This window comes from Balaenoptera physalus (assembly GCF_965194825.1).
Source record: "Balaenoptera physalus genome assembly, chromosome: 3".
NCBI lineage: Eukaryota > Metazoa > Chordata > Mammalia > Artiodactyla > Balaenopteridae > Balaenoptera > Balaenoptera physalus.
The window spans coordinates 5,027,771-5,039,847 of NC_138890.1; the positions used below are offsets into that span (position 1 = coordinate 5,027,771).

Sequence of the window (12,077 nt, forward strand, 5' to 3'; positions counted from 1 at the left end):
TGTAGCTTTTAAAACAATCGCTTATACTATCACTGCAGTGGGGTTTTGGGAGAGAGTGAAAGTAGGGGCTGGAGCTTAATTCATCCTCTTTACTCAGAAGGACAGCTGGCCGCAGATCTGGGGAAAGAACATTCCAGGCAGGGGGACAGCAGGCGCGAAGGAACAACCTTGGTACCATGCAGTGGATTCTCCAACTTGGGCAAGTGTCAGAATCTTCTGGAAGGCTCCTTCAGACACTGATTGCAGGGCTTCCACTCCCAGAATGTCTATAGGTCTCGGGTGAGGTGCTAGAATTTGCAGAGCTAGCAAGTTCCCAGGTGATGCTGGTCTGGGCATTGTGCTTTATAAACCGCTGGTAAAACGGAAGCGTTCAGCACCTGTGAGTCAACACGAGCCAGTTATTATCACAGTGGGCTCCTCTTAATTCCCCAGAGAGGCCTAATACAAGATTGAATACAGGGCCGGCATCCGATCCTTGTTCAGTTGAACCAACTCCCCTCCCCCCATTTCCTGGACGGCTGATGGATGGCTGAGATCAATTGCCCGGTCCACCCTTCCATTTTCTATAGGGAAAGTGAATCCTGGAGAGGGTTCGGGAGTTGGCTGGCTGGTCTGGGCAGAGCAGAGCTTCTGTGGGAGCCCAGGGCTTCTCTAGGGCTGGCCATCTCTCAATCCAGGGTTGCTTCCTCTTTTGGGGCCGAGTTTTGACCGCTTCTCTTCTCCTCCTCCCGCCCCCGCCGACACCACCACCGGAGAGCGAACGGGAAATTTGAGTTTCCTCCGCCTCACTCAAGGCTGTCCCTTTCCTACAAGGGGAATTTCTCCACCTGGACTCTCCAGCCTTCTGCTTGTGGGGTCCAGGGGGCCCCTGACGGGAAGCGTCTAGGTGGGTGGGCGGGGGCAGGCCAGGGAAGGTCCAGGGGTCCTGGGGAAAGAGAGGGAGGGGAGGGGGAGGGCTGAGCAGGGCACTTAGGGTTCCACTGGGAGGACTTATGCTCCACAGGAGAAGGGGCTGAGGCCTGGCTCTCTTCTGACCCCTCTGAAGAAGTGCCAGGTTTAGGAGAGCCCTGGGGGGGCCCCAGTACTGGGGGGCTAGGGAGTGATAAGAAATTGGGGAAAGAGGCAGAGAAGCAGAGAGGCGCAGAGATAGATAACCAGGGAGACACAAGAGGATCGCTGGGGCAGAGCTTGGAGGGAGAGAGAGACAGAGAGACAGAGAGAGAGACAGAGAGAGAGACAGAGAGAGAGAGATAAAAGGAGATGGAGAGAGGGAGAGATCCGGGGAAGAGAAAGTTAGGGAAAGTTCGGACAGAAGGTGGAGGAGGCGGGGCGGGGCGGGCGGGAACCAACCTACCGGGCGGATCTCTGGGATCCCCACGGGCCACTCCCCGGAAAGCGGGGCTTCCGGATTGGGTATAAAGTGCGGTGCAGCGGCCTCGGACCGCAGCCGCCCGCAGTCGGCCATGCACCCCAGCACCCACGCCGCCCCGGACCCCGAGGCTCAGCGGCCGCTCGCGCCCTCGGGCCGCTCCTGCCACCCGCTGCCCTGGGCCCTGAGCGCCGCGCTGCTGCTGCTCGCCGCCGCCTGCGCCGCCTGCCTGGTGCGCGCCTGGGCCGCGCCCGGGGCCCCTGCATCGCCGGTCCCCGGCTCCGCGCCCAGCCCGAGACTCCCGGAGGGCCTGGGGTTGACGCCCGACGCCCGCACCCGCCTCCCCGACTCTCCGCAGGTGAGATGCGGCCCGATCTGGACCCCGGGAGAGACCCCTACCCAGTTCCGGGACCCCTTCTCCATCCGCTCTCCCCCCGCCTCACCACGAGGTCCTTAATGCATCCCAGGCCGAGGGTGGAGGGACCCCCATCGTCCCTCTTGGACCTCCGAGGGCACCCCTTCTTTATCCAGGACTTCGGGGGGCACCCTTCTCATCCCGCACCCCCGTGAGACACCACCTCATCCCGGGACCCCAGAGGGGAGCACTTTCTCCATCGTGGACCCCGAGGGACACTTTATTTCGAACCACTGAGGGGGCTCTCCCTTTCTTTCGTAACTCGCGGAGAACCTAGGTTTTCTCCCGGACCCTTGGGGTACTCCCCTTTCTCTCTCAAGACTCCCCAGTGCCAAGGCCCCCGGAGGGACTCTCTCCTCTTTTCCCTCCTGAGTCCTCGGGGTTCTGTCCTTGCCCACAGCAGGGCTGGGGCAGCGCGCGCGCTCGTTTGCAGCGGGAAGGGAAGGGAGCGTAGGCTCAAGACTTGCGCAGATCCCGGGGACCCCACTTTCCAGAGGGCTGCGGGCGCGGGAGGGGGGACCTCCACCCACTTTCCGCTTGTCCTCTCTCGGCAGGGCGTGTTCGCACAGCTGGTGGTGGCCGACGGTGGTGAGTGATTCCCCCAGACAGGGGGGAGGGTGCACTAAGCCGGAGAGCCCCAGGAGAGGGAGGCTTCCTCTGTGACCCAATCTGACCCTCTTCCCCTCCCTTCTTTGAAAAGTGTCCTCTCCCTTCTTAGGACCTCGTCAGCCCCTCTTGGGGTCTCCTCCTCCTCTGACCCCCATCTGTGCCCACCTCAGACCCCGCCCTCTCAGAGCTGGGGCTGGATGCCGCAAATCTCAGACTGGTAGAGTCTCTCCCACTGGGCTCTGGGAGAGACGGACCCCTCCTCCTCAGCCCTGTCTCCCTTCCTCCCTTTTGGAAACCCTCTTTCCCGTTCAGTTCCGCTCCCTCTTCCCGAGACCCTCCTCCCCCCTCTTCTGGAGACTCTCCTCTCTACCTCCTTCCTCTGCCCCTCCCCCTTCCAGACTCCCCTCCTCGTCCTCCCTCCGGAGACCCTCCCCCGCTTCCCTCCCCTTTCTGGGGACTCTTCTTCCCACCCCCTTGCCCTCCCCCTTCCGGACTCTCCTGCCACCTCCTTCCCTTCTCTCTTAAGGAGACCTTCTCCCCATCCTGTCCTCTCCTTGGAGTCCCCTCCTCCTTCACCCTCCACCCCCTCCTCCCTCCCTTTATCTTTCCTCTAGGACTTTTCCTCCTTTCCCCACAACCTCCCCCTCCCTTCCCCCGCTCTTCCCCTTCTCCATCCCCCCTCCTCTTCCCACCCCCCACTCTGAGTCCCTTCCTTCATTCTATCCTAACTCTGCCCCCCATCCCCCTCTCCTCCCTCTCCAAACTCCATCCCCCCATCCCCTTTCCCCCTCCATCATCCTTTTTGGCATTACATTTCCTCCTCCTCCTGGTTCCTGGAAGTCTGTCCCCCTCCACCGCCACCTCCTGTGAGTCTCCTCCACTTCCTCAATCTCCCTCTTCCAGAGAGTCTTCCCCCTCCCTCGGAATCCTTTCCTTCCTTCTATCCCCCCTTCCCCTCCCCCAGCCCCCCCTCCCTCTGAGACCCTCTTCCCTCTCCGAGTCCCCTTATCTTTCTCATACCCGCCTCCCCACTTTTCCCTCTTGTCCTCTCTCCCTCAGCGCCCCTCCTCCCCTCCCCAGGGCTGCGACCTCAACCCTCAGCGATGCTCCCATGCTAAGGGTACCCTGCCTCTTCCTCCCACAGTACAGCTGACCGAAGGGCCCCTGCACTGGTGCAGCGAGCGGGGAATGACAGGTGTGACCCTGGCGCCCGGTGTGAGCTATGACAAGCACACACACGAGGTGGTGGTGGCCCAGGCCGGAGTCTACTATGTTTTCTTGCACTTGGCGCTGAAGCGTGCGATGGCCAGCAATGGCAACAGCTCCGGCTCCGTCTCCGTGGCCCTGCGCCTGCGGCCTCTCCAAGCTGGGGCCGCTGCCCTGGCCCTGACCTTGGACCTGCCACCCCCATCCTCGGGGAACTCAGCGGCTGGTTTCCGGAGCGGCCTGCTGCACCTGGATGCGGGACAGCGCCTGAGCGTCGACCTGCGCCTCGCGGTCCGGGAGCCTCGCGCCTGGCAGCTCTCGGCGGACGCCACGGTCTGGGGCCTCTTCCACGTGGCCACCCAAGGCCCCCTGGACTCCCCTTGATACAGCTGACGTGACCCCCAGGCCTAGGTGCCACCCTGTGGACCAAGACTGAATCTTGCCTTCCTTTCTTGGGGCCCCTGGTGATGGGGTCTAGCTACTCTACCTCACTGGTCTGGGCCGGGGTCCTTGCTGCTGACCCCCTCTTCCAGGACTCTCCGGGTCCCTCTGTCACTTGGTATTTATTCTGAGCCTGAGCTCAGACAGTGTACATTATATTAATCCGTTCAACTTATATTTATTGAGCTTCTGCTCCGTGCCAGGCACTGTGCAGGGCTAGAGAAACATCAACAAATAAAAAAGACACCCCCCCATCCTTATTTATGTTAATATGTGAGAAATAGAGACTCATTCCCAGTACCCTCCCCCCACCCCATGGTACTCATGGGGCTAGCTGTGGTAGTCCAAGTAACAATGCTGTGTGAGCTTTACTCATTCATGCAAATTTTATCAGGCACTGTTTTAGGTGTTGGGGACACAGCCATGAACAGGACAAGACAAAACCCCCAGCTTTTGCCAAGCTGACGGTCTAATACGCTGGCTTGACACTGTGACTGTGTGTGACCCCGTGTAACTGGGGCATATGGGAAGGTGTGACGTGGTACATGTTGTTAGATAATAAAATATTTATATATGTTATGACTTCTATATATTGAGCATTTACTATATGCCAGACAATGTGAGTTATCTTGAGATTCACATAACTCCCCTGTGCCTTAGGGATTTTATTATTCCCATGTTACTATTATCTGTGCTCTTGAGATATTTTACCTATACTGTATCTGGTGGTGGAAATACTGGATAATGCCATTTTGCAGGACATTGCTTGCTAACTCTGTGTTCTGTGTCACCACACTAGTAACTTAACACATTATTGACCGGGGGGATTTTTGCAGAAATTAACGCCTGTGGCATTAATACATTCCCGGTCAATAATGGGTTAAAATCGGCCATGGTGAGAGCATTTACACTATAGGAAGTGATAAATGTTACAAGTCAGGGCTTGATTTATTGTTTGTTGATTGTCTGTACTTAAAGTGCTGGTGAAAAGGATGTTCAACATGTAGATTACACTTAAGTGGTTCTTTTCTATTTTTTAAATTATTTTATTTATTTATTTATTTGTTTTTAAATTTATCTTTGGCTGCGTTGGGTCTTCGTTGCTGCACGCGGGCTTTCTCTAGTTGCGGTGAGCGGGGGCTGCTCTTCATTACACTGCGGGGCCTTCTCATTGCGGTGGCTTCTCTTGTTGTGGAGCGCGGGCTCTAGGCACACAGGCTTCAGTAGTCGTGGCACACTGGCTCAGTAGTTGTGGCTCACGGGCTCTAGAGCGCAGGCTCAGTAGTTGTGGCGCACGGGCTTAGTTGTTCGGCGACATGTGGGATCTTCCTGGACCAGGGCTCGAACCTGTGTCCCCTGCAATGGCAGGCGGATTCTTAACCACTGCGCCACCAGGGAAGTCCCTACACTTAAGTGGTTCTTATCTGTAACTGTTACATTGTGAATAGCACCTGAAAAAATCCAGGAAGTCTTTCTCTAGTGTTTTCAAACCGCTATCTGATTTAGCAAAGAAGTTGCTCACATCATCATAAAGCAAGTGAAGGGTGAACACGCATCTTTATTATTTTGTTCCATCTCAGTCTCTGAAGGAAAATATCATCCTCCATTCACTTGTTTCTCACTTGCAAGCATAGACTGGCTCTGGGTACAAGAGTGGAAAAAATCAAGGAAGGCATTCTGTGAGAATCAGTTTTGGCTGTATGGAATTTGCAGTGCAGAGTCTCTTATATTTTATTGTTGGAGGTTGTGTGCTACACATTTGTGCCAGTAAAATTGATAATAAACACAGATATTCATTTCACTCCTTGAGAGCTGGTTGTTAAACATTTACCAGCATACCATGGTCCTGGCCAGTTCTCCCAAATCCCCTAATTTCCCCACCATGCAGATCTTCTGCCCACCGGCCCATATAAACCAGCTGGACCTTGGCTTCTGGGGCTGGAGTGGACACGGAGGTCTCCACAAAGCAGGTGACCTTGATGGGGACTTAGGAGGGATGGGGGTGAGGCAGAAGTGGGAGAGCTTTGCCTGTGCTGGCCAGACAGGAGGGTGTGAGATGGGCAATGAAGATGGGGATGTGGAGGTGAATGTCATTTGCCCGACCCATCTCTACCTCTTCTCAAAGAGTTCCATTCCCCACATCCCTTGTGAGAGAGCAGAACTGACATTGAGCTGACATCCATGAATGTGGCCATACTGGTCATTAAATTATTCAACTAGCCTCTATGCTAATTGGCAAATGGCTGTTACTCCCCGCCCCTTTTGCTGCATGCTTCCTCTGGACCCGTAGGATGGCCCTGGTGATCTAGCATCCAAAGTGTTAACTCTGGGTGCACCCCTGGGATTGGTGGGGGAAGGGTGTGGTCCAGGGGCCAGCTTCAAATCTGACTGGTCAACGTCTGGCTACACTGGTTGTTTCCAATTTTGATGATCATCCCTGGCACCAAGTGGTGCCACTTCTCTGGCACAGCTGATTGGGTCAGGGTGTATACATGACTCAAGCTGGGCCAATCAGATCTCCTCGGTAGGAATGTGGGCGGGCCTGGCATTCCTGAACTTATTAGTCAGGAATTGGAAGGTGTATGGGAGGGAGAAGCATGGAAGGGCCCATGGGCAGAGAGAGATGGGAGGAGGAGGATGGGTGGGGATGCATGGATGGGACCACAGAGCCCTAGAGAGACGGAGGAACCACCTAGACTTCCCATTTGCCTCTTCCTGTTACATGGGATACCCTATGCATTAGTTTCCTAGCGCTGCCTTCACAAAGTGTCACAAACTGTAGGACTTAAAACAACACACTTTTATTGCCTCCCAGTTCTGGAGGCCAGAAGTCCAAAATCAAGGTCTCAGTAGGGCCATGCTCCCTCCAAATGCCCTAGGGAAGAATCCTTCCTCGCCTCTTCCAGCTTCTGGGGGTTGCCAGCCATCCTTGGGGTTCCTTGCCTTACAGCTGGGCTACTCCCAGGAAGGACATGAATTCTGTGGGAGACACTATTTAATCCAGTACATCTGGCATCTACCCTTGCGGGGGCATGAGAAACTTGAGTGTCCTCCCAGGAATTTCCTTCTGCGGTGGGTTCTGTTCTGTGCTGCTATTAGGGGAACCACTGACTGAAACCGCCTACCCTAGCCAGGAACCCTAGTCACCACTTGCATGAGTTATCTTACAACAGGAGGTCCTGGTAAGGAATGTGGAACTAACAAGCTACCACCAACCAGAATTCAAGAAAGATCAAAAGGAGAGAGGAGACGCCCATCCAGATGTCCTACCAACCTCCCAGAATCCTTCTCGCTGGAATCCGTCTTGGCTGAGTGATGCGTGCGCCTCTAGGGAGGACCCTGAGTGAGAATGATTGGCCAGAGACAACCTGGCAACTAACCCCATTACCATAAAACCCGAGACTGCGAGCCACGTGGCAGAGCAGTTCTCCCGGGTTCCCTTACCCTGCTGCTCTCCACCCGGGCGCCCCTTCCCAATAAAGTCTCTTGCTCTGTCAGCACGTGTGTCTCCTCAGACAATTCATTTCTGAGCGTTAGGCGAGAGCCCACTCTCGGGCCCTGGAAAGGGTCCCCGTTCCTGCAACACTGCCAAATGAACAGTGAGACATCCTGGTCCCCAAGGATGCAGTCTCTCAAGGCTGTCACTGTCTTTCCTAGTGGCTTTGGGATCCCAGAGACTGTCATACTTCCTGTGTTAAGTTGGGGATGGGTCTGAGACCCCTAAACAGAAACCCTTAGCCCCTCCCACCACAGCAGCCCAGCAGGATTCATCTCCAGAAACGGAAGCAAAGTGGAGAAGCCCAAAGACTTGCACGAGCTTCGCATGTGAGTGGATGCATGTTGGGAGCAGTATGGTGAGGCAGGAGCGGGGATGGGTCTGCAGAGCATGCTTTCTTTAAGAAAAAAAAAAAAGTGTTAAGGACACTTAACATGCGATCTACCCTCTTAACAAGATTTTAGGTGCACAATACGGTAACATATAGGCACAATATTATACAGCAAATCTCCAAAACATATTCATCTTGTGTAACTGAAACTTTGTACCGATTGAACAACAACACCCTATTTCCCCCTCTTGCTAGCCTCTGGCAACCATCATTCCACTTTCTGTTTCTATGAGTTGACTTTTTTTAGATACCTCATAGAAGTGGAATCACTCAGCACGTGTCCCTCTGGGTCTGGATTATTTCACTGAGCATAACGTACCTCATGTTCATCCATGCTGTTGCATAAGGCGGAGTTTCCTTCTTTTTTAAGGCTGAGTCCTATTGCATTGTATGGATGGACCACATCTTCTTTACCCATCTGTCCATGGACATTTAGGTTGTTTCAGTATCTTGGCTATTGTCAATAATGCTACAGTGAACATGAGAGTACAAATTATTTCTTTGGGATTCTGATTTCAATTATTATTTTTTAAGAATATCAATTTATTTTACTTATTTATCTTTATTTTGGCTGTTCTGGGTCTTAGTGGTGGCACATGGGATCTTCGTTGTGGCATGTTTAGTTGTGGCACGTGGGATCTCTTAGTTGCAGCATGCAGAATCTTAGTTGCGGCATGCATGAGGGATCTAGTTCCCCAACCAGGGATCGAACCTGGACCCCCTACATTGGAAGCGTGGAGTCTTACCCACTGGATCACCAGGGAAGTCCCGTGACTTCAATTCTTTTGGATAGGTACCCAGAAGTGGGAATGCTGGATCATACTGAACATCCATTTTAGTGTCACACAGAGCTGAGTTCAAGCCCTGATTCAGGCAATGCTAGCTAAGCTGTGCATCCTTGGGCAAGTGTCATCACCTCTCTGGGCTCAGTGTCTTCAGTTGTAAAACTGGAAAAAGTTTCGTATCTCATGGGCTCCTAGGAGTATTAAGTCAGCTCATGGGTTTAATAGCACAGTGCCCGGCATTTGACTCAATATGTAGAAGCTGTTTTTATTATTACAACAGTTGGGTCATGGAGAGATGACATCTAAGGTTCCAAGTGCATCAGGTGAAGTGAGTTCCAGGTAGGGAGAGCAGCATGTATAAAGGGCCAGAAGTAGGAGAGTGGATATAGTAGTGTGAGATGGGGTTGAGGGGGTCGGACCATGCAAGCTTGTGGATGACAGCCCAAAGCTTTATCCTGAGGGCAAGGGAGAATTATGAAGACAGAGGTCAGATTAGCTCATTAGATCCTGGAACTGAGCAGGACCATGTGGGGCTCCTGGGCACAAAAGCCTTTCTGTGTCCCCCATTTCTTTTTTAAAAAATATTTATGTATTTGGCTGCACCAGGTCTTAGTTGCGGCATGCAGGATCTTTTAGTTACTGCATGCGGGATCTTTAGTTGCAGCATGCGGGATCTTTAGTTGCGGCGTGCGAACTCTTAGTTGCAGCATGTGGGGTCTAGTTCCCTAACCAGGGAGCGAACCCGGGCCCCCTGCATTGGGAGTGTGGAGTCTTAGCCACTGGACCACCAGGGAAGTCCCTGTCCCCCATTTCTTGATTACAGGAAATAGGCTTCACTTAGCCTCTGTGACGTTCCCTGGGTTCCAACGGGCAGGTTCAAACAGTTGCTAATTAGGGAAGGGAGGGGATGCAGAGACAAGGAAGGAACAGTCAAGAAAGAATACTGCAGCCTTGCGGCAGGGTCCTGGTTCCCCCTCAAAGGATATACATAACAGTCTCTTTGAGCTGTTTTGCAGATACTGAAACCTCCACCAGGTGAAAGAGGCTAACTGCATGCTGCCCACAAGCACGTAGACCCTGGAAATTGGAACCAGAAGGTTGATGATGCTGATTCCCACTTACCGTCAACCACCAACCACTCAGAAGAATGTCCACGAGCTGATCACGCCCTCATTGAACCATTACTGTACAACTCCTCACTCTCCCCTCCAGGTCGGGACACACAGTTTTGAGGGCATTAGCTTACTGTGGCCCCTTTGCCTGGCAAAGCAATAAAGCGATTCTCTTCTGCTTCACCCAAAACTCTGTCTCCGAGATTGAATTTGGTGTCAGGGTGCAGAGGCTTGCATTTGGCATTAATGCATCTGTCAGGGATGCAGAGTTTGGAATGGGGGGTCAAGAGGGGAGAGAGGGAGGCTCATTCAATCACCCAAATGAGAGGTAATGGGAGGCTTGGCATAAAGTGCTGGCTTTGAAGATGGAGAGGCAATGAATGCAGCTCTCAGATGATAAGAGGAATAGGAGTTGGCGAGACTTTGAACATGAGTGAGGTGGAGGAGATGGAGCAACCAAGACTTTTGGCTCAAAACTGGATAGATGGTGGAGGCATTTATGGATCTGGGGACGCTGGATGATCATAGGTCACTTGGAGATGTGGAATTTCCGTGTGCCTTTGAAGTGACCAAGTGGGGATGCCGAGTCAATCCTGTGGCTATGCTAGCTCTTTGGCTGAGATGGAAATGCAAAAGTTGGTGTATTTACATACTGGGCGTTTGAGGCAAGGATGAGATCTCTTAGAAAAACAGAAGTAGCAGAAAAGAAGTTCTAAGATCAAGGTCTGAGGAATCCCAGTAGATAGTGTTTCAGTGGGAAGCCAGATTGCACAGAAGCCTGAAAAGGAGCAGCCAGAGAGCAAAGAGGAAAATCAAGATTCCAAGGAATCTGTTTCTAGAAGGAAGTAGTGGTCCATGGTGTTCGATACTGCTGAGAGCATCAAATGAGATGAGAACTGAAAATATCTACCGGATTTTTAATCATCAGAATCACGGGTGGCTATATTCAGGGGTGTGGATGGACCAAGTTGCATCAGAGTGGCTTGAGAAATTAATAAAAGTGAAGAATTTGAGACTGCCTCTATAGATATTGTCTTGAAAAGAGTATTTGGAAATAATTTCAAATTTAAAGAAAAGTATTTGGAAATAATTTCAAGTTTAAAGAAAAGTTACACAAATTACAAAAGCACAAAGAATCCTTGTATATCCTTTACCCAGATTCACTAACAAAATTCACTAATTTTGCCCCATTTGATTTATCATTTGCTCTCTCTCCTCTCTTCCCCCTGCTGTGTTGTGAATATAAGTTGGAAGTATTCTTTTAAGGTGAGTCAGATGAGATCAGGATTATTAAGAAACAGAACCAGAAGAAACCGCATCCCCAGAGGTTGGGGCAGTTCTAGGAAATTCCCAAAGGTAGTGTGCGTGGATTCAAGAAATGGCAGGAAGTTTTGGGGCATTTATCAAGGTGATTACATAGAAGGAAACATGGGAGCTAGCTGCATTAGCTTTACCTGTTCTTCTGGCTCGAGTACTAAGCAGATCCAATGATATAGTTTGCCCTTTGGCTAAATCAGTGGATAAAATATGTCCAAGTTACCAGCACTACTTTTCTGAGTCAAGTTATAGCAAATAGAACAGGCAGGGAACTGGAATTTTCAAACAAAAGGTGAGCAGACAACTATTAAGAATCACCAGGCATGTGACCAAAATCAACACCATGAAAGAGACATTTCAAACTCCGCAAAAGCAGAAAAAAATCAACACCTGAAAAAAAAAGAGCTAATAGAACAATCAAAAGACTCCAGAACAAGTTTAAATTATTTCCCTAGAAAGGCTTTATTTTATTTCAGGTTAAATGATATTTAAATACTCCAATAATAAAATCTGTAAGGATACTCCTTCAAATTTGAGTCAATTCCAGAGAGATATGAAAGTTTAAAGATTAAATACCATTGCTTATTAAAGTTCAAAGATATTAAAGTGCAAAGGAATTGACTTACCATTGTGAGATTAGAGAATACCTTTTCATTCACTCATTTATTTGTTCAACAAATATTTACTGAAGGTTTTTAATGTACCAGCGATTTTTCTAGGTGTTGGGGACAGAGGGGAAAGAAGAGAGACTTGGGTTCTGCTCTCAGGCAGCTTATATTCTAGGTCAGGAGTCAGCAAAAACCATTAACTGTTTTTGTAAGCGAAGTTTTATTGGAACATGGCCATGATCATTTTTTATGTATTGTTTATAATTGTTTTCATGCTTCAAAGGCAGAGCTGAATAGCTGTGACAGAGACTGTATGACCTGTGAAGAC

The 12,077-nt window shown here is 51.2% G+C and overlaps 1 protein-coding gene across 1 annotated transcript; it reads left to right on the top strand.

Moving 5' to 3' along the window:
• The first annotated feature begins 1,376 nt into the window (after positions 1-1,376).
• TNFSF9 (TNF superfamily member 9) lies at positions 1,377-4,622 on the top strand. Its single transcript, XM_082457000.1, has 3 exons — positions 1,377-1,727; positions 2,339-2,372; positions 3,538-4,622. The coding sequence occupies exons 1-3, from the start codon at positions 1,464-1,466 to the stop codon at positions 3,981-3,983; spliced, it is 744 nt and encodes a 247-aa protein (XP_082313126.1). The 5' UTR covers positions 1,377-1,463; the 3' UTR covers positions 3,984-4,622.
• Positions 4,623-12,077: the final 7,455 nt, after the last annotated feature.

Bases quoted from the DNA above. Each gene is read 5' to 3' on its own strand.
- TNFSF9 (XM_082457000.1), top strand. From the start codon at position 1,464: ATGCACCCCAGCACCCACGCCGCCCCGGACCCCGAGGCTCAGCGGCCG. The intron at 1,728-2,338 runs GTGAGATGCGGC...CTCTCTCGGCAG, and splicing joins GCCTCCCCGACTCTCCGCAG to GGCGTGTTCGCACAGCTGGT. The intron at 2,373-3,537 runs GTGAGTGATTCC...TTCCTCCCACAG, and splicing joins GCTGGTGGTGGCCGACGGTG to TACAGCTGACCGAAGGGCCC.